The sequence below is a fragment of the Argentina silus genome, assembly GCF_951799395.1.
Source record: "Argentina silus genome assembly, chromosome: 3".
In the NCBI taxonomy this organism is placed as follows: Eukaryota; Metazoa; Chordata; class Actinopteri; order Argentiniformes; family Argentinidae; genus Argentina; species Argentina silus.
This window is the reverse complement of record NC_139657.1, coordinates 13,835,042-13,857,371: the sequence shown is the minus strand read 5'-3', so window position 1 is coordinate 13,857,371 and position 22,330 is coordinate 13,835,042. Positions and strand designations below refer to the sequence as shown.

At 44.2% G+C, this 22,330-nt stretch overlaps 4 protein-coding genes across 4 annotated transcripts in view; 2 read left to right on the top strand and 2 right to left on the bottom strand.

Annotated features, from left to right (window-relative positions):
* The first annotated feature begins 1,989 nt into the window (after positions 1-1,989).
* Positions 1,990-8,821, top strand: LOC310802744 (uncharacterized protein). The gene is made up of 8 exons (XM_083667284.1): positions 1,990-2,463; positions 2,717-2,854; positions 3,078-3,751; positions 4,859-4,996; positions 5,176-5,318; positions 5,409-5,576; positions 5,803-5,911; positions 6,132-8,821. Exons 1-8 carry the CDS (start codon positions 1,995-1,997, stop codon positions 7,914-7,916), a joined length of 3,624 nt encoding a protein of 1,207 aa, XP_083523410.1. The 5' UTR covers positions 1,990-1,994; the 3' UTR covers positions 7,917-8,821.
* Positions 8,822-9,245: 424 nt separating this feature from the next.
* tmem60 (transmembrane protein 60) lies at positions 9,246-12,110 on the bottom strand. The gene is made up of 2 exons (XM_083667314.1): positions 11,970-12,110; positions 9,246-11,706 (listed from the first exon to the last, which is right to left on the bottom strand). Exon 2 carries the CDS (start codon positions 11,620-11,622, stop codon positions 11,218-11,220), a length of 405 nt encoding a protein of 134 aa, XP_083523440.1. The 5' UTR covers positions 11,623-11,706; positions 11,970-12,110; the 3' UTR covers positions 9,246-11,217.
* A 369-nt stretch (positions 12,111-12,479) lies between these two features.
* prr5a (proline rich 5a (renal)) lies at positions 12,480-16,694 on the bottom strand. Its single transcript, XM_083667300.1, has 9 exons — positions 16,524-16,694; positions 16,238-16,318; positions 15,462-15,510; positions 15,162-15,219; positions 14,926-15,017; positions 14,469-14,609; positions 14,182-14,320; positions 13,721-13,999; positions 12,480-13,567 (listed from the first exon to the last, which is right to left on the bottom strand). Exons 1-9 carry the CDS (start codon positions 16,652-16,654, stop codon positions 13,275-13,277), a joined length of 1,263 nt encoding a protein of 420 aa, XP_083523426.1. The 5' UTR covers positions 16,655-16,694; the 3' UTR covers positions 12,480-13,274.
* Positions 16,695-21,859: 5,165 nt separating this feature from the next.
* rad52 (RAD52 homolog, DNA repair protein) overlaps positions 21,860-22,330 on the top strand; it is a 4,182-nt gene continuing 3,711 nt past the window's right edge. The window contains exons 1-2 of the mRNA XM_083667299.1: positions 21,860-21,947; positions 22,251-22,330. The exon at positions 22,251-22,330 is cut by the window's right edge and continues 62 nt beyond it. Of these exons, the coding sequence (XP_083523425.1) occupies position 22,330 (1 nt within the window). The 5' untranslated portion in view covers positions 21,860-21,947; positions 22,251-22,329. The remainder of the gene's footprint in view (positions 21,948-22,250) is intronic.

The following is a 22,330-nucleotide window of genomic DNA, read 5'->3' as shown; positions in this document are numbered from 1 at the left end:
TCATATCAACCCCAGCCAACCTCTTAATATACAGTAACTAATAGATTCCCTCTCCACATGTGTGAAAATTTTTCACTTATTCATTGGTCAGTGGCCTGATATTTTAAAAATGAGAAAGGACCAAGTGTCCCACATCTGGGCTGGATTTCCTACAGAGCGTCAACAACAGATAACGTCAGGTCATTTTGTGTCCATTTGAAAAGCCTGGACCTCATTAAGACATTGTTTGGAAATTCTTTCATAGATTCCTTGAGTCGATGCAGGATTTGAAACCGTATTTTAGTTAGGAGTGGGTTGTTTGCTTCTGACACCTTTCACTCTGGTGAGTCTGGTGGACGTTAAGGTAGGAGTGGACTGCTTTCAGACACAGTCATCCACAACATCTGTATTTTCCCCCAGCAGGAGAAGTTGTGGTATGCTGATAAAGTGTCTTTGTAATTTTTGCCAGCAAATTTACATAAGGACATTTGAGTTAAATTCTCCAACTTTTTATTGTTCCTGCAGAATGATCATACTGAATGCATCTGTTTATTTCCCCACTTTGATTCATACTGATTCAATGCAGGCAGTGGAAATAGACTAGAGTGAAAACCAGCAATCTCCATGAGACTGAAAGTGGATCTTACTGTAATAGTCTGTCATGTCTTCCTCTTCTTCCCACTTTACTTCCATCTGGACTGATGTGGAAACTGGACTGGTGAAAGCAAATACCTTTCCTATTATTTTTAGATGACTGCAGATAAAAGATGAGGAGAGAAAGCCACTCTAGGTTACTGTGATGCACCGACCCTTGGCTCAAATTGTGGGAAACAAGAAATATGTTTTCTTGCTTCTTAATTTCCACTCCATGGTAACTCACTCCCTCAGTGTCAGTTCTCTGTGTCATATACACTCAAGAACAATTTAGGCAATAAACAAATCTCCTCATAGAGTAAGCCACTGTCAGCTCTGTTGACCACTGTGTACACTACGCTATCCATTATCTTCTACTCCTATTTTAGTGGCTGTATGAAAGGAGGGAGTGGTAGAAAAAGTAATTCCTCCCAAGCATGGGTACTTGAAAACAATAGTTTAGAGAAGGGTCAGCTTGCACAATCTTACAGTGTTTGTTTCTGATGTCAGTCACAATAGACAACAAATGTAATCCTTTTAGATTACCAGTGCATTAATGGAAAATAATAAATTATACAGGCAATTTGGATGTAATAAGTATTCAATAAATATATTTTTTAACATCCATCTGAACCTGAGGGCATTATACAATTTCCATGAATATTGTGCAACTCTTAAGTCTATATGAGTCATTTTTGGAATGACGCACCCCATTACACTGTTTATTTTGTTACTGAAACCAAAGACCAGCTGAAGGGTGTGTGTGTGTGATGTGAATCCATTTGTGATTCATCTGCTGCCCCTATAACTATGCTAGATACTCTGCTGCCATCTAGCGCATAATTTAAATAGTGCATCGTAAGTGTTTCATCTTTTTATCGTATTACTGTGACTGTATCTCATTCAATCAACATTGATTGCATAAAACATGTGTGTGTGTGTGTGTGTGTGTGTGTGTGTGTGTGTGTGTGTGTGTGTGTGTGTACATTAAGTTAATCTATATCAACTCATCACAGTAATTACGGACAAATACAAAAAAGTGCTCAATCACAGTGACTTTCCCAGACATACACAGCAACAACAAAATACAGAACAATTAAAAACGCTACATCATAGTTACAATTGGATTTTCACACATACAGACAGAGTCAGACAGTGTCAGACAGACAGACAGACAGACAGACAGACAGACAGACAGACAGACAGACAGACAGACAGACAGACAGACACGCGTTTTATCTGCAACATGTAAACAACTGTTCATTGTTTTCACTCCCCCTCCCCCAGTCCTGCGTCCTGTCCGACGTAGTACACAAACCCCGCCCCTCTCCTGTCTCTCACGCACCAGTTACGTATGACCGTAAAAAATAGAAACTTCCAAGATGGCCGATACCGTGGGATCCATGCATTTCGCAGATACTGGCAAAACAAATTCCCCCAAACCCTTAATTCCTAAAAGGCCACCTGAGAGCCGACCGCAGTCTTCCAGCGATGTATATCCACCAGCACCTAAGAAAGTCCGAATCGAGGAGAAGAGTCTGAAACACAAGAAACTGAACGGGGAGGTCTGCGCAGGGGAAAAACACAACGGGAAGCAGAGTTATGGAAGCCCAGCGAAATGGAGTTTCGGCCCGGCCAAGGCAAGCAACTCCACCTCGCCAGCTCCCGCTAGAAAGATCTTCAAGATCAGCAACTTCCTCGCAGTTCCTCCTAAAGTCAAGAAGCCGAAAGAGAAACGACACAAGGAGAAGGAGAAAAGCGTTCAAACGCAGAGCTCACTCCTGGAGAAAATGAGCCCTGCTAGCTGCCATACAAAGACGGAAAACGGTGACGTGAAGATATTGAATCGAGGTAAGGCCAACATAATCAGCTGTGCGATATAACGGATTGCATGTAAACAATGCATACAACTAGATCTCAAATAGCCAGTATCAATTAATAACTTAACAGTATCACATTTTGCGTAAAGGTCATTTTGCCACAAAGTTTATTTAATTAAATACTTAGTTATATCACAAACTGAAACATACTGTTGACATGTGAATAAAGTGACTGTTAAGCATTGCTGTGATTTGACCATCTTGAATTACTTGCTTGCTTTCAGATCACCCTAGCAAAGACACGGAGAGAGAAAAGAAAAAAGAGAGGGATAAAGAGAAAGACAGGGAGAGGAAGAATCATAAAGGGATGCTTGAGAGTGACATTGGAAGAGAGAATGGAGAAGCAAATTCTCTGCAGAAAGGTATGAGTGAGGGATTCGCCCCCTTTACTAGAACTTGAAGTGCAGATTTTATACTGTGTTTTTATTTACCTTTGACAGGAGTGTTTACATTATTTTGCTTTGTAATAGCTTCCTTTTGATAATTTAAGCAAAAATAATTAAATAATGTAGTCATGTTCTCTGAAGATAGGTCTGTACTCTTCCTTTACATGTGTCTGAATTTTGTCTACTCTTTTTTCTGCAGAGTCAGAGGAGAAGCCACAAGTAAATCCAGAGGAGAAGCCACAAGTAAATCCAGAGGAGGAGCTCCTCTTAAAAAGGTTGAAGAAGAAGAAGAAAAAGAAGCACAAAGATGGAGAGAAGGAGAGACGGAGCCGGCCCAAAATGTACCACCGGTCCTGCCAGACTGTGTGTGCTGGCCTGTCCCTGGATCTGCCAGACCTTCTCAGTCAGTCCAATGGGAACAGCAACAACAGCCAACTCCAAACACACACCGCTTCCCACCAGGCCCCTCCTCCCACCTCCACTGCCTCCATGGTCAGGGAGAGGCTGGGCTATGTTTCTCCCCTCCACAGTGTCCCGTCACCAGGCTTGGCTGGTCTGGAGTTTGGGCATCTCATGCACGTGGAGCAGCAGGCAAACGGAGGGGCATCGGTGGCCCACGCCTACAGTGAGCAGCTCTCCTCCTTCTCTCCAGCTGAGATGCAGCGTTTTGCTCAGGAGTTTGTGACCCTGTCTTTCAGTGAGGACAAGGCACAGGCCGCGCGCTTTGTTATGGGGATTATCCACGGAGCAGCCTCCTACCTCCCGGACTTCCTGGACTACTTCTCCTACAATTTCCCCAATGCGCCAGTGAAGATGGAAGTGCTTGGGAAGAAGGATATAGAGACGACAACCATGGCCAACTTCTACACTCAGGTGAGACTGTTACAGATGTTGATTGATACCCTTTTACTGTTTTTCTATGATGACATTTTGGCTTTAAACACTCACTCAGGGATATCCTTTACCCTCGGTAGAGACTGGCCCAGGGCCCTGGGAGCTCTTAGGCCTGGGGCTAAATCAATGTGCAGTGTGAAAAGCACTGCATAGACCATTGACACATGCAAGTCAGTGGGTAGTAATGCTCCACAAGCATTCCAAATGATGACCTCAATTGCAATCACTTGAGAGACTGGTACTACTGCTGTAGTCTCTTAGAGGGACTAGAGTCAAGTGAGATTCTTGATCTCACACTGGCTGGCTACCCACCCACACACTGAATCATGCTCCCAATTAAAACCTCCACAATTAGCAGGGAGCAGACATCAGTGTGTTTGTGTATCCTGTTGATGACATGATGAGAGATTGACTATGTCTCAGTCTAGAACCTACATTAGTCAAGGTACATTTAGTTTTGGCTTCTTGTTTAGTAGTAGTGTTTACTATTTGGGTAGCAGGCGCCTCACTACCTTATGTTCTCCCTTGGGCTAGATTGGTACTGATGATGTTTGTGTTCTCTGAAGTGGTGAAGAGAGGTTTTGTTTTGGAAGTTTTCTGTTGTCTTGTCTCACCTTAAGGATGGACTGAGGATTTCTGTTAGGGCTAGTTCTTGTATTGTCTTTATTCCTCTGCTTGTCAAAGATATAGTGGTGGCTCTTTTGTGTTTGTGAATGGCTCTTTTTTCTGTTCTCCAGGCCTTTGTGTGCTTCTTTGACTATTCTCTCTATATTTGCTTTCATATTTCTCCTGAACCGGACACTCTGACTCTTGAAACTTGGCAACACTGTTTTCCTTGTCTGGAGCCAGACCAAATCTGTCCCTCCAGAAAGGTCTAGCCTACCACATGGTTGAGCACTTCTGTGGACCACATGGTGTTGAAGATAACAGTCATTTAGTACTTTATGTAATTTCGTGTGAACACTTTGTAGGGTGTTAAGGATCATGGCCTTCTGTCCCAGTCAGGTAAAAGTAAATGTTTGTAGTGAACCAGAGGAGGGACATTGACTTAGTCCCCTGTGTCTCCTCTGTCCTCTCCTGCTGCAGGTGAAGCGTACCTACTCCCAGGGAACATACCGCACTGGGGCCATGCGGCAGGTCAGTCTGGTGGGGGCTGTGGATGAGGAGGTGGGGGACTACTTCCCAGAGTTCATCAATATGCTGGAGGAGTCTCCCTTTCTGGAGGTAAGTCGTGTGTGTGTGTGTGTGTGTGTGTGTGTGTGTGTGTGTGTGTGTGTGTGTGTGTGTGTGTGTGTGTGTGTGTGTGTGTGTGTGTGTGTGTGTGTGTGTGTGTGTGTGTGTGTGTGAGAGTGTGTGTTTGTGTGAGTGTGCACGCTCTCTAAACTCTCTTTCTGTATCCTCAGCGTACTCTGCCATGGGGTACATTCTCCAGCCTGCGACTGCAGAGTCCCACAGAGAGTGACGACGGGCCCATCATGTGGGTGAGACCCGGAGAGCAGATGATCCCTGTGGCAGACATGCCCAAATCCCCCTTCAAAAGAAAAAGGTTTGTCTGTTTGTTCAGTTTGCCTCACTGGTCGGTCACTAGAGTGCATTTAAACCAATAGTATCGTATATTAAATGGAATCTGTTGCAGGTCCACCAATGAAATAAAGAACCTGCAGTATCTGCCCCGGGCCAGCGAGCCTCGGGAGATGCTGTTTGAAGACCGGACGCGAGCTCACGCTGACCACATCGGACAGGGCTTTGAGAGACAGACCACCGCTGCCGTGGGCGTGCTCAAGGCTGTTCGCTGCGGAGAGGGGTGGGTAGACGCTGGCACCCTTATATACCTTCTGTAGCTTTACTCTGTGTGCCTCACACACACACACACACACACACACACACCTGTACACATACCAACACATACGCAGATTACACACATCACGCATACATCTTCACGGCAGCCCTCGAGAATCCCTAGAACTATCACAAGACTGTCATTGTGGGTGTCTCTTCCTGATTGTGTGTTTCCCCCCCCACCCCTGCAGTGAGGCTCCCGCACGAATCACCAAAGACGTGGTGTGTTTCCACGCCGGAGATTTCCCTGAGGTGGTTCAGAGGCTGCAGCTGGACCTGTACGAGCCCCCCCTCTCACAGGTTAGTCTGGAGGAGACACACAGGGATCATGAGGTTACTTCATAAGACTACAGTAATGGGGGGGGGGGGGGGTGCTACAAGCATACTGATATATATGTAGACCGAGCAAAATTGATTCTCACGATGATTCTAATTCACGTTCTCATGTGTGAATGGTTGCCATTGCCTGGTGTCTTTGTTATAATTGACTTGAGTATCGTCTCCTCTCCTTCCTCCACAGTGTGTGCAGTGGATCGATGACGCCAAACTGAACCAGCTGAGGAGGGAGGGGGTCCGCTATGCTCGTATCCAGCTCTATCACAATGACATCTACTTCATACCCAGAGGAGTGGTGCACCAGTTCAAAACGGTCTCTGCTGTCTGTAGCCTGGCCTGGCACATCCGCCTGAAACAGTACCACCAGGATGAAGAGGAGGAAGAAGAGGGGGAGAGAGAGGAGGGGGACAACGGCACACCTTCACAGACGCTAACTCATGTCGAAGAGGAGGAGGATGATGATGATGATGACGAAGAGGGAGAGAAAGGGAGCAACACGCCCTCACAGACGCAGGTCAAAAATGAGGAAAATGAGGAAGAGGAGAGGTCACCCTTACTAGTTTGCAAAGAGGAGGAAGAAGAAGAGGAGGAGGAGGAGAAGGAAGTGGAGATGGAAAAGGAGAGGGTGAGCTACACACCTACACAGTCACTTCCTTTGGTCAAGGAGGAGAGAGATGGAGGCACACTCCCACAGACACCAATAGAAACCAAGGAGAGTAAGGAGGAGGAGAAAGGTGAGAAAGAGAGGGAAGAGAGAGGAGGGAGAAAGGACAGTACACCAACACAGATATCACCACAGGAGCAGGGGGAGGGACAGGGGAATAGAGAGAATAGTGAACCCTCAAAGACATTCAAGCAAGTCAGGAAAGAGAGGGAGGCGGAAGAGGAAGAGAGGCAGCAAATGATCCCCCCACAAGTTCAGAAAGACAGAGAGAGGGTAAAAGAGTCAGGCACAACCACACATACACCACCAAAAATCAAGAAAGAGAAGGAGAAAGGGAGGGGAAAAGAGAGAGAGGAGAAGGAAAGGGGGAAAGAAAAGGAGAAAGATAGGAAGGAGAAGGAGAGGGGAAAGGAGAAGGAAAAAGAGAAGAAGGAGAAGGACAGGGGGAAAGAGAAGGAGAGGGACAGGGTGAAAGAGAAGGGGAAAGAGAAGGAGGAGAGGAAGATAGAGGGGAGCACAACAACACAGACATTACCACCCACCAAGAAAAAGGGGGATGAGGATAGGACAAGAGAGGGCAGCAAACTCTCACATACACCAGGGCATGCCCAGAGGGAGGAGAAGGGGGTTAGGGAGACAGAACCAGCCTCCAAGACGCAACCTCAAATCAAGAGGGAAAGAGACAATGATAAAGACCGAGGTGGTAGCACACAGACATCATCTCACACACGGCCAGAGAGAGAGGAGGCTAGAGAGGCCAGTGCTCACAGACATAAGCCATCACACGGGAAGAAGGAGAGGAACGGGTATAGAGATGGGAAAGAGGGGAACACAGCCACACACGCATCACAAGCCAAGCCGGGGAGAGAGGAGGATGGAAAGGTGGCGGTCACTCCTAAACAAACCCCTACTCATGTAAAGAAGGAAGGAAAGAGGGATAGAGAAGTCAACCACAAGGAGGAGAGGAAGAAGCAGAACCCTGCCCCCAGCTCTGCCCCACCGGATCACAAACCCCCACGGACGCTCATTACCATTGACCTCTTTAAGCCAATGGATGCACCCCAAACCTTGCCTCTGTCGTTTTCAGACAGCAGGGCAAAGACGCACCACCACAGTGACTGTCGAGGGTCTCTCTCAAAGCCTGGCTCTGAAGGCAGAACGCTAGCACCCTCTAAGGGACCAAAAGTGAAGGACACAATGCACACAAAACCTGCAATTTCCCTTCAGGACACACGGCCGCAGCACTCTTTAAAACACCCTCTGAAACCCCACACACACCAACAGCAGAAAGACTTTTTATTATGAATGTCTAGATGTGTAGTTTTTCCTCTTTACTGTACAACTTACTCCCAGGGCTCTTTTCAAATATTTTGAAAACTCCTTACTCCTTCCTACCTTCCGTGAAGTAGTCACCGATCGAACGCAGCTGATTAGATGAGAGAAAGTGCTCCACTACCCAGCTTATACCAACCCATGTCATTTCAGATCTGTGATTACTTTGAGGAGGGAATGAATGCATTTTCAAAGTATTTGAACAGGGCCTAAGTAAGAATGTAAGCTAAGTAGCTCACTGTTCACGTTTGTTAGCGAATGTATGTAGGCTCTATATGAAATCTGTTATGTGACCCATGCGTTAGTGCCTGTGCACTACTTAGCTACGCTCTTAAAGCACCTACTTTAGGTTCTCTGCTGCCCGGTCTGAAAACAACCCCCGTTTTTCCCTTCCCCGGGGAGTTGGCCTTAACCATTTGTTGTTTGCCGATCTGAAGAGAATGGATAGGTGTAAGCAATACAATAATGGCTCCACCTATAGCCTTCCAATGGTCATTATGGTATGTTCCGCCACATTGCTTACACCTTTATGTTCCCCAGATATCCAAAACACATGACAAGTGGATAGGAGCTATAGATTGTTTTCAGATAGGGCTTATATGTTTGACTCGACACAGGGCTGTAAGATCTGTGCTGAAACTGTGTACAGTATAAATGTACTAGTACCAGTGTGAGAAAATGTATACAGAAATGCATATATTTTTTGTAAGACGAGTTTTATTTTCCATAGAACTTATTTATATCATTTTCTGTCTGTTTTTATTTGAAATGTATGTGAAAAAACTCTGTTGTAAATACCTTTTATTTCCTAAGGTAAGACTTGGTAGTGTGATTTATACTCTGATCAGAGCCTCTCAATAAAAGGTTCATCATATTATATCCGCCTCTTCCTCAGAGTTGTGTCTTCCTTACATTCAGTCATCCTTATCATACTCAGCTTCATCTTTCATCATTCATTTTAGCTAGCTGATATGGACAGACCATTTCTGGGATTAGATAACATTCAAATAATGTGTTGGATAACATTCACATAATGTGTTGAAGACACCTTACTGTCCTGCAGATACAGTACCCTCCAAAAGTGTTAGCCTAACGTGCATTTGAGATCTGAGGAACATGTGGTTAAAGTACAGAATAACACCTTTTTATTGTAGGCTATTTTAATACATACGCATATCCTTTGGGCCATTCTGGCTTGCACAATTGTGTGCAAAAGGTGACCGTCTGTGCCTTGCCATATAATATCAAGTATAGATTTTTGGAGTGCAGAAAGAGAGTATTACAATTTCAGGCTTACTGTCCAAACACTTACTGAGGGCACTGTATGTGTAAATGACACGGTTATTTAGATTAAGTTCCTGAATGTGTTGCTCCTAATAATGTTACAATCTAGTGATGAAAACGCACTGAACACCATCATCAACAGACTGAATCCACTGAATTATTTAAAGGCTGTAATGTATTAGATTTTATTTACAGAATGCATATTAGGACATAAATAATATGGAAACAAATGTGTGCCACAATTCAAAAATAAAACAACCACAATCAATCTTGATTTGTTGAACACATCTAATAACAAATGGTCATTTCCAACATTGAAACAAACATACACACATCTAAAAGCAAATCACCATGCATCTAATGACCACATCAAATCTTGAAACAACACATCCCATCTTTTTGATCTAGCTGAATATTGAAAACACAAAGTAAGCACAAGTAAGCTCCAATTAATTTTCTAGCACATACATTACTTTAAGTCATCTATCTTTTTATATTCACATGATATTTAGTTATATATATTTAGTTGTTATTATCTATTAGATGTGTTCATCCCATTCAATACTCAGTGCAACCACTGTCAATCAAAGCCTCAACCCCTCCCATAACTTTGCTCACCTGCCTGGGAAAGATGATTGAGCCTCGATATCACAGATGTGATAGGAGGGGTTAGGCTTTGATTGACAGTATGCGCATTCCATTCAATATGCAGTGGCACTCAGCAGTCACATGGAATGAACACATCAAATGTAAAATGGACTGAACTAATAACAAATATTGCATGTATAATGTGTGTGCAATAAATCCTTTCAGTTGTAGCTTACTTGAGTTTGTGTTTTCAATATTAAAGTTAGTCATTTGTCATTAGATGTGTGGTAATTTTCTTGTGGTCATTTTATATATCGATGTGACCATTTGTTATTAGATGGGTTCCACATTCAAGATTTGTTGTGGTCGTTTTATTTTTTAATTGTGGCACAAACAATGTTCCATAAAATAATACCAGGCACACCACACAATAAAATGTGAAATATCATCTGTCACACTGCAAAAGGAATCAGCATCACAACCACTTCCACATGAGTATAGGAAGGACAGTGCTGACAAACACCAAGGTCTGAGACAGAGCTGCAAGCTTGGCAGGAGGGCATTTCACAAAGAGGGCTCAAGGAGTTAGAGTTCAACTATCTTTGCTATACAGTATATTCTGATACAACAGCAAACATTTCCTAGTTCATAATGAACTGATCATGACACCTGACTCAATACTCATTATATTCAACATTCTTCATAAAACAGAAAGTTAGGGGGGTCATAATACACAGTTTAAACATCTGCAAACTAACTCATTGACAGGCTTTGTGAAATTCCACCCTTGGTAAAAACAACAAAACATCCCATAAAACATGAGGATGGAGTTTATGTGGTGAAATCCCTTTACAATCCTGACTCCCTGACAATGACAGCCATGTCACTCAGTGGCACACTATGGGAGCTGACTTCTTTCACCACATCATAGCCTAGGAAGAAGAGCAGTTCGTTGGAGTGGGTCAGGTTCTCTTATTATAAGGTCCAGGGTCAGAATTGCTGTTTTGCACATAATGGTTTAGATGTGGACTTCAACAGAGAGTACAGGTTCTAGATCTGGCAAACTGTGTGTACTAACTAACTAACTAACTGCTGTGAAAGACTGCTTGGGGAGGGATGCTCAGACTGTATGTGTGTGTGCGTGTGCGTGCGTGCGTGCGCGTCATAGTTTCTGATAATGCTTTCTCCTGAATTATCCAACAGTCTGCAAATCTCACACGGCAGGACAGACATCTTTCACCACAGGAAAGTGGACTATCTCCAGTCTGTCTTCTGTAATGGAAACCGTTACCCCCTTCCTTTTAGTCTCTCCTGTAGTGAAAATAAACCATTCCGTTTCTCATTCCCGTCTCCCTCCCTCTCAGTTCAGTTTGAAATATTCCTATTTCCCATGTCCATCCCCTCAGTCTCTCCTATAGTGGAACACGTTGTAGCCCAGCTCCACCATGGCCCCGACCAGCAGAGCCCAGAGAGGGACACACACCAGACTAAGCCAGATGTGAATGAGGCCCTCCAGGCGGGCGCACAGTGTCAGGCAGAAGCCAAGCTTCAGCAGCATGGCCACTAGGTACCACACCCTCCGCTTCAGGTTCTGCTGCCCGTCCCGCGGGTCGTACCCAGGCTTGCACCGACCCGCCATCTTTACTATCAGCATGAGGATGAGGATGGTGTCAAAGGTCCAGACGGGGAGGAAGATGAGGAACCAGTTCCACTGGATCTTGTTGTCCAATCTGAGGACCAGCATGATGAGGAAGATGAGAGTGAAGATCCAGGAGAGGAGGACTCGCTGAGCCAGGGACATTTTCATTAAGGGAGGGGGGACTGGTAGGACAGCACGATGCGATACACACAGAGTCTGCCTAGGAGGCTGAGAAGGACCAGACTGGAGATACTAGAAGTAAAGACATAGCTAGATGAGAATGATATACAGTAAACCAGTTATTCACACTAGAACCTTCATGCAGATGGACTAAATTATTTGATTAGCTAGCTCAGTGACACATCAACTGTATTAAGGGGCAACCTGCTGCGACCATATAACGATACATTGGAGCTGCATTCATCTTTACTGACCAGTTAGCCGAAGTGCACAGATACCAAGCGGCTAGCTAGCTAGCTGATGCTGCTAACTGAAGAACTATTCCTATTCCTTACCTGTTTCGGAGGATCTGTCGTTTAACTAAATTGGTTAACAACAAAGAATAATCTGTAAAATCCTTTTGCTGCTATAAAACAATATCGATATCTGGCAATGTCTTTATATTACTGTAATAAAAACGATTTGACAGTTATTAGTGAGGGGCCATTTTCTAATGTTTATCTTCCGGTTGGCGTAAACATGCAATCCTCCCATGATTCACGATTGGCTGTACTGCTATCTATGCAAATTTGTTAGAAAATGACTGGACAAATTATCTGTCAGTCACGCAAATCAGCCTTCTGATTGGAAGAAGAAATGAATATGTAACTGGGTTTTACCGTAAAATAAAAGCCGTCCATCGTATAATAAACTAGCAGGCTACCGTACCCGTTTCAATTAAATAAGATAAATAACAATTAGTCTCTGGTGAAGTAGTCTCAATTTAAACTGGCACAAGACAGACATAATTCAAATTCCCAAAACATATATGTGAAGATAAAAAGACAATGGACATCTGATTCAATTTACTTATTCTTTAATCAAAATCTTATAATACAAATTAACGATAATTACAACCTTGGATAAAAACTTCTCAATACAGATTGTCAAAAAACAAAGCATTAAAAAACGTTTGAGGTAAAACATCATAAGAAAAGCTTAAGTTAAAAAGCCCTTGTTTAAATCACAAGCTAAGTTAAAAAGCTCACTTCACAATACCAAGCTTTCCTAAAAAAACTCACACTTATTTACAAATGTAACAACATTCATTAAACCCTCATTTCCTTGTCATACTTATAAACAGTAAACAAACAATCTCTTTTCATTCTTTTATGGGTACATATCATGAGTGTTAATGAAGAGCAAATTGACCTTTTGTGAAGCCTGGGTATAATAACAGAGGAGCAAGATGTAATCACATTCACATATTTACTCCAAAAGCTATTTTCACCATTGACTTTTATGGTTACGCTATTGTAAATTAAAACTCAAGGGTCCACATTTCTGAATGTATAAAACACAGGATATAAAACAATTATACATCCCAAAAAAGCTAATCAAATGCTTAAAAAAGTTGGTGTCGTTTTATGAAGTAAATGCTGACTATAAAGAGGCCTCTCGTGGGGTGAAATACGGAGTGCACTTAGCCATGACAACCAAGCCTATTGGAGTAGGATGACATTACCCTTAAACACTGATCTAAGGACCGTTTTTCGTTTTCGTAGGGGAGTGTATGCTTTCGTAGGGGAGTGTATGCTGAACTGATCCTAGATCGGCCTGTACGGGCAGCTTCTATCCAGAAGTCTAATACTTCCTCTAGTCTAAACAGTGCTCTGCCTGCTCTCCCGTCCGTACCCCAAAGACTCTGAGCAGCGAGGCGGGAATTCAATGAATATCCCGTCTGAATCCGAGTCCACAGACTCCAACACCTGTCCAATGATGGTTTCAGGGCTGGAAGATCCACTCGGAGGTGAGGAAGATGGCCCCTTGCTCAGATCAGTGAGAGTCAGTGTGGCCTCTGTCCCATGGAGAGGTCCTGGGGAGTGGAGGGGGAGGATGGAGGGGGAGGGGAGAGGGGATTCCATGGCTCCCATGGCTCCTCCTTGCATGCCTCCTGTTAGAGGTAGGTCATAAGTTAGGATCAGTCTGGCTGGAAAAAAAACCTGTTTGAATGCTTTTTATAAGTTGTATATGTTTTTTTGTTTCACAGGGACAATGCTAATTCATAAGATGTCTATAAATATGCCAGCTGGATAGATTTCACTACCTTTGAACTGAGGTCCCACACAGAGCCTGTTAGAGGAGGAGATGGATGGGTCAGTACCAGGGGTCAAATCAACGTACGCAAGGCCCTGTTCCTCCAGACAGGATATGATCTCACAGGCAGAGTGGCGCCGAATGCCCCCGCTACCCACTGAGCTGGCATCAGGGTCGTACTCAGCAACGGGTGTCAGGAGGAGCGGGATGTTGTAACTCTTGGAACGTACCACAGGATTCTTAGACGGCTGGTCCACCGGCTTGGGCCAGCACCATTGCAAACGCTTCTCTGTGAGATGGAAGGAGGGGGGAGAGAGAGATATAGAGAGAGTGAGAGACACACAGAGTGAGAAATACAGAAAGAGAGAAAAAGATGCATTAAGGTCTTTTTCAGGGTGCATTATTTGTTCTCCAACACACAAGGGAGCAGTGGGATACACAGACACACAGACATGAATGTGTGTGTCTTACCCAGTACACAGGAACAGTGAGCCACGCTGCCATCTCCAGAGTAGAGCCCGTGGGTGCCCAGGTATGGAGAGACCACCTTCTGTACCAGAGACTCCAGCCTCAGATAGTCCTCACTCACACCACGAGACTCATGGACCCCCTAAAGAACAGACAGAACAAGGAGACAGGAGTTTGTGTGTGTGTGTGTGTGTGTGTGTGTGTGTGTGTGTGTGTGTTTGCGTGCCTCGTTGTGTTTGTGACTAATTTATCCAGGTTGTTCTCATTGAGATAAAGCACAAGTGCATTACCTGTAGGATGAGCAACATCTGTGTTACCGAGGGGGGGACACGCGCCCGAGGGCGAGATAGGGCGTCCTCCAGCTTCACACTCAGGGCAATGGTGTTCCTGAAGTGAATCAGAGCCATCTGCCTCACAGAGGGCTCCTTACCCTAGAGACAGGATATTATGAGAGAGGATAGGAGATGGGAGAGGGAAGGGTAGGAGATGGGAGAGGGAAGGGTAGGAGATGGGAGAGGTAAGGGTAGGAGATGGGAGAGGGAAGGGGTAGGAGATGGGAGAGGGAAGGGGTAGGAGATGGGAGAGGGAAGGGGTAGGAGATGGGAAAGGGAAGGGTAGGAGATGGGAGAGGGAAGGGGTAGGAGATGGGAGAGGTAAGGAGTAGGAGATGGGAGAGGTAAGGAATAGGAGATGGGAGAGGGAAGGGGTAGGAGATCGGAGAGGGAAGGGGTGGGAGAGTGATGATACCTGGACTGGGTGGAAGATGGCTTGCAGCATGGAGAGAACATCACAGAAGAAAAAGTCCCATGTCTCCGCCAGAGAGTCCAGTAACTTCTGACCTGCAGACAATGAGGGGAGCAAATCATCTAGAAATGATCTGACAGCACAATATACCTCAGATCAAATGACCAATGGTCAAACATTGTGTTTGTAAACTCATCAGCTATTGTAGTATTCAATGAAAAGTGAGACGCGCCTCATACCTTCATAGAACCGTATTTTGTCCCGTAGAATAACCATGCCCTTGGTCAGCAACTGGTTCTGAGGGACAGAGAGATTGAAACAAGCTTCATTTAAAAACATCTACTACTTCCTGTGGCTCGTTCTGACAATATGTTACTAATGTCACGTGATGTACTACATGTACTAATATAGTTCCATGTAGTGATTTTATCAGCCTTAGGATAGTTCTGCTGCATTTGGAGCATGTATCACAACACTTGCTCTCTGTGTCATTAACATTTCAACAATCCTTATTTCACAATAAAGAACAGAACTATTACCTGGAGGTATTCTGTGAAGAACGACCCCAGCTCGGTTTTCAATAGATGTCTAAGTAAACAAAGACAGGAGAGTCAACAACACATATTAGTGTAATTGATAGTTAATAGCATATTACTTTGTAGTTACATGTAATAACGCCCAAACAATTCCACATGACACACAAGATGATATCTGTGCAGCTCCTGATGATAAGTGTGACCTCCTTTTCTCTCTTAAATGTTGTGCTGTTTGTGTAGGTAAATATATATTGAAACAGAACATAACCCTATAATTGACACAAGTCACAGCCCTCCACATGGTTTCCTCCTGCGTGGGTTGTGTTACGTGTGACTTCAGTTGTTTACTGAGCTGTAATGGAGGCTAATATGGGAGAATTGACAGGTCTAATGTCTGGTCTGGAAAGATAATGAGATATCTGGCGAGACCACATGCCCACCCTGACCACACACACACACACACACACACACACACACACACACACACACACACACACACACACACACACACACACACACACACTAACAAGTTCACTCATGCAAAAATAGACATTAAGCACCGAACGTCTAAGCACCTAACGTCTAAGCACAAAAACATTATGAGACAGTGTCTGTAAGAGTTTGAAGGAAAATGGGTTTATAGTGAGAGAAACAAGGTAGTGTGTGTGTGTGTGTGTGTGTGTGTGTGTGTGTGTGTGTGTGTGTGTGTGTGTGTGTGTGTGTGTATGTGTGTGTGTGTGTGTGTGTGTGTGTGTGTGCACAGTGCATTTGTAACTCACCTGACACCTTCATTGAGGACGTAGAGTTCATTGTCTGCCAGTCCTTTCTTCTGGAAGACGGCAATGACAGCATTGTGGATGCTGGTACACGAGCACACACACACACACGTACGTACACACACACACACACACACACACACACACACACACACACACACACACACACACACACACACACACACACACACACACACACACACACACACACATAAATGAACTGAAAGTGTCTTTTTGCATGAAATTGTCTGCCATACCGTATAACTACAGGTTCCATGTTCAAGCATACCTGTTCCAGGTGGCGTTGGCTCCTGCTCTCTTCTGCTTCTCTCCCCTCTCCTCTGGAGAACCCTTCTCACTCTTCCCCAGCTCACTGAGGCTGGGTGAACTCATCAATTTCAGCCTGTGAAGGGTCCTCATGACCGAGAGAGACAGAGAGAGACAGAGACAGGGAGAGACAGAGAGAGAAACGAGAAAGAAAGAGACAGTGTGCTAAGTACAGGGTTAAAAAGAAGACATGAGAGTGAGGAGAGAAAGAAGAAGTGAAAGAGAAAGAGAGAGAGAGCTAGAGCTCAAGAGGAGAGAGAGAGACAGAGTCCAGTCATAGAGGAACTGTGCACCTGGCCAAAGCAGAGACCAGGGACAAACACAGGGGGGAGAGCAAAAGATTGAGAAAAACAGACTTCAGGAAGAGAGAGAGAGGGAGAGCGAGAGAGAGAGAGAGAGACAGAGAGAGAAATGGGAAGAGACAGGGACAGAGAGATGGGGTGGTAAGGGGAGGAGTGTAGCTGTCTGTTGTAAGGGGTGGGCTACAGTGTGACCCTACTGCCTGATGCCTGTGGTCTCAGGAAAAGAGAAAACAATACCATTCCTACTGAGGCTACATACCCTTCCTCTCCCTTTCCCCCACTATCACACACATACACACACACACACACACACACACACACACACACACAAACACACACAAACACACACATACACACACAATACAGTCATTCACACCAACAAATCAATATGCACACTGCAATCAGATGCGAGGGCAACTGTGGAGTGAATGGACTTATATAGTTGAGGTTTGTGTTTTGCTTTGTTTACCTGACACTACAACCTAAGCTGAGCCAGACATGACGTAGCTCTTTAACAACAAAAACAGGGACAGGAAATGGCAACACAATAAGGGACAATAAGAGACAGTTTCCTGCTCTTCCACTTTTCAACAGGGGATATGTAGCTGGACATAAGACAGGTAACCTCACTACCGTATAGGAAGTAATGCTGCATGTCAGGCCTCTCGCCTCTCCTTTAAGACATACACAGTAAGACAAATATTTAGAGAATGAGACTAGGAAGCAATACTGTCATTGGCAACATGGTGTTATTGAAAGTGAATTGAGGGAGACTTCAGTACTACAGCTGTTTAAGGGCAGTTTAGGGTGAGAGGGAGCATTCTGAAAGGTGAAAGGAGTCGAAATGCAGAGTTAGGATTGGTGAAAGGGTGAAAAGGTTTCATTTTGGTGGAGGAATTAGATTACTGGATGGACAAGCATTCCTGTTTCTGGACAAACCCACACAGTCAATGAGAAGTCTGCTGACACCAAGGCTCCAAACAAAGGATCTCTTCAACACCCCCACAGACAAAGCATGGAGAATACATGGGGACTGACCCAATCACATACACTAGTGTAGCAGGTGTGCATGCACTCACACACTCACACACACACACACACACACACACACACACACACACACACACACACACACACACACACACACACACACACACACACGCACGCACGCGCATACAAACACACACACATGTGCACTCTCGCACGCATGCACATTCTTTGTGAAGGAAACAGATGTGTGTGTCTCTCCAAAACCCCTCAGACTAAGCCTTTGTGATTACTCACTTTAACCATTCCTACAATGTATTTCAACAATTTATAACTAACTGACCAAAAAAGTCATTGATGTAGAGCAGGTCACATTCAGGTCAAATTTCAGACTTTTCACCAAGTAGGCTATAGGTCAGATGTATTGCAAACATGAACAAGAGATGAAAAGACATGGTTAATTCAGAACCTGTACTCAATAACTGTGTAAAGAGCTAACTTCATCCTCCTCCTTTTTTTACAGTGGGAGTCAAGCTAGTGGCCACATTTTGAAAGTTAATCCTCAGAGTTGATCCTCACCTCCTGATTGGATGATCGCTGCTCTCCATGTCAGGGCTGGGGGGTGGGGCGGAGAAGGTGGTAAAGTTGAGTGACAGTGGTCGGGGGGAGGAGCGAGAGGCATGCCTCCGACGGAGTCCATCCAGCATCTGTCCAAAAAGAAGAAGAAGAAGAAGAAAAAAAAAATCCTCAAGGGCTCATTCAGGAATGTGCACATTTACAAAACCATATAGTGTGGAGTAGACATACCTCTCTGTCATGGGAATTGGGTAACATTACTTTCCGAAACTATGTAATGTTCTAAACATTCATACTGCAAAAACAGCCCCTAGCTTGCGTCTTTGAGTTCATCCTGATGAAGAAGGAATGGGTAGAAAAAATGAAGGAAATGGAAAAAAAATTCCAAGAGAGAAAACTGGTCTCTGTGTCACAGAAGCCTTTAGGCCACATTCAGAATACGAAAACATGTATTTTCTTGGAAACAGAAGCCAGTACAGTGCATTCTTTCACATATATTGGATGTTCATTCTGTGTCATGTTGGCTGTTTCAACATTATAGGAAGTTAGATTTTTATCAACAGTGTTGCTTTGCAATCAACAGGGTGTGTCTCTGCCTCACACACATGCACACACACACACACACAAATAATATTTCTATAAATACTATAGATAATAATATTGTGTATTGTAGACCAAGACCACCATACCATATAGTGTGGAGTAGACATACCTCTCTGTCATGGGAATTGGGTAACATTACTTTCTGAAACTATGCAATGTTCTAAACATTCATACTGCAAAAACAGCCCCTAGCTACAGTACACAAGTACTGTAGCCTACAGTAACTTAAATTAAAATATTTTTTTGCATGCCAATAATGAGATGTCATAGCCAACCCAAGGTGTGTCAATACGAGGGCGCCATCAGCTGGTCATTGGGGGAAACTGTCGTGCACTTAGGACAAAGAGGTGGCAACTCAACAAAGAAGCATCGTAGGCTATGAAACATATTGATGATTTGATTCATTGATTGATGTTTTGTTTGGTGTGCAATTTTTTTCTCATTAATTCGTGTTATTGTTGTGATGTGTATTCCTGCGATTGTGTGTTAAAAAGATATACAATTTTTGAAAGACAGAAAGACAATGTGCGACGAATGATATAAATGTAATGCCTATACAAATAGCCTGACCAGACTCCCTCAATTGTGTCAACACACAAGGAAATTGGGACATAACCAAACTGTCACAATATCTGACAATGCCGGTGTCGTAATGTTTCCAGAGAAGATCAATGTTTCCAGAGGAGTGGCCTACATTTGTCATCATGACTGAGAATCATTCATTGATTCATACGAAAACATTTTTTCCAGTGATTGCACTTCTTTAATAAGTCTGGAGATGAGAATATCTATGACATCTGAAGAACTAAAAGGAATAAACTAGAAGGAGTAGCTACACCTGGGGTAAATGTGTAGAGGCCCAGCGACATAGCAGGTGTGTATTCTCTAGGTAGCAGGTGTGTGTCTGCGTAAACCTAGTAGCAGGTTGTGTAGACTGCAGCAGACAGAACACACACACACACACACACACACACACACACACACACACACACACACACACACACACACACACACACACACACACACACACACACACACACACACACACACACACACACACTCCCTTCGGACTGTCTGCCCCGCATGCCACGCCAGTCTGGGTTTTCTGCTTTTGTTCTTGTGGAGCAATTGAGGTTCCCTACATTAGGATCCTCTGATCGATCAATGAAATGGATTTTCAACCCATTTATTTATCAGCAACCCGTAGTCCCCCTTCGATAATAGCATAGATGTCTTTTTTTAAATTGCAATGCAGATGCATAAACGCAATTTATCGCTATAATAGAACACGATGTCCACGTTCATCCAGCAGGGAGGGACGTACATTAGGCAGTGCGTACGTGGAGTAACTTTGACATGTGCGCTACAGGATATGCAAACTATGAACAATGCGACTGTTACCTTGCGTAAACACGTTGCCTTTACAGACATACGTACCAGAAAATTTACCAAATACCTATGCATAGTATCATACAAAGTTCACACTAAACATACGTACTGGGCTTACTCGGCTACTCACCGTTATCACTCCTGTCGTGTTCTTTATAATAGAAAGATGTAAATATCATCTATTGATGACAGATAGGCCTACCATTGATCCACTGTATATCAACAATAAAAACCTAATTTATCGTTTCCTCGTTTCTGAATTCCTAGTCTACGCCGAAGAGACACGCATCAAGGCAGTTGTAAGATGCGCCAGCGACCTACGGTAAGGGAGTCATTCCTGAAGCATGCATGCTCGCTCCCGTGTTGTTTTGACGAGATGCGAGCCACAGTATACCAGACGCCTTGTGTGTTTGCGTCTGTGAGCATGCGTGCACGCGTATTGTGGTGTCTGATATCGAGATTAGGAAAGGAAAGATAAGGTGTGCACAATTTTTAATACACGCGTTGACTTTGCAGTACACACGTTTCTGGGGCTGGCACCGCAAATATTGTCCAGAAATCAGAAGAGTTATTGCTTTTCTAATGTATGTGTAAGTCAAGATACACATAGACAGAGAGACAGAGAGGGGGGGGGGATAAAGGATAAAGGGGGAGGAAGAGAGAGAGAGAAATAGAGAAAAAGGCACACACACAGACATACAGACAGACACACTCACACACACACACACACACACACACACACACACAGGTCAGGACCTATTGTTGGTAGCCCCATGGACAAATATGTGTGCACAATAGGCTAAACAAATTTGAATTGAACTGAAAAGTCAGATCCAGAGAGTTCTATGATTGTGACACACATTGCAATGCCTGTGTCTCAAATGGAGGTATATGGGTCTAACTGAAATAGCCGAGGCTATTAGTGAGCCTGGATACACATGAATCCACATATACTAGCCCACGGTCACATTTGGAAAATGAATGATTCTCCATGAAAGACTGGCTAATGGAGATGCTCTTCTATATCCAGCATTGACCCCAATCTACCGGTTTAAAACAGCAGGGGGGGGGGGGTCTCTCATTTCTGCCATCTGTCACATATGAGTGGCGGGCAGTCACGGCACGCTTTGGGTGGCCGTGGTGGTCGAGATGCGACGACATTTAATGTTGAAAAAGGCAAAGCATTGTTTCAAGGCTTATAATGTGGCACACCTTAAGTGTACTATGTTGTGTTTGTGTGATCGACTCAATCTTTATGCTCTGCATCATTTAGCCTACTGTGAAGGTTAATTTAGGGCAGAGCTGCGCAGAAATACGCAAAAATAATATACTTGAATATCGACATAAACTGACCACTGACAGCAACCTCTCTGCAACTGACACTGCTCACGACCAATCAACAACGCGAAGGGGCGTTACTAGTAAAAAACTGAAAACAGACAAAAAAGCGTCGCAGAGGCTAATGCCACTGGAGTGAGCGGGAATTACGAATAAATTACGGTTCACACGAAAACGCTGTGAACTTCAAGGTAATGCACAAGGGAAATTGTTATTGTCTTTGCCACGTTTCTGTCGAAGAATTAAAAAGGTCATCATTCACTTCAGCTTACCGTCAGCCCTTGCCCCTTTCCATGCTAAAGAAGCGAGCTAGCTTCTGCAGCACTGTCATACATGATACATTGTAACTTATACTGCACTACACTACCGGCGGTCACGTTCGTAAATTGTTGCAAGTTTTGTGTTCGTTGTGATATAAAGCTGGTCACATTCACAAACAACACAAATGCTCTTCTCACAAGGATAGTGTCCTGACTGACAGCTATTTATTGCAGCCTGCCACTCCGTGCCAGGCATCGGTATACGGTAGTACGTCGCCTTAGCCAGGGCAGAGCCAGGGGGGAACGCGAAAATA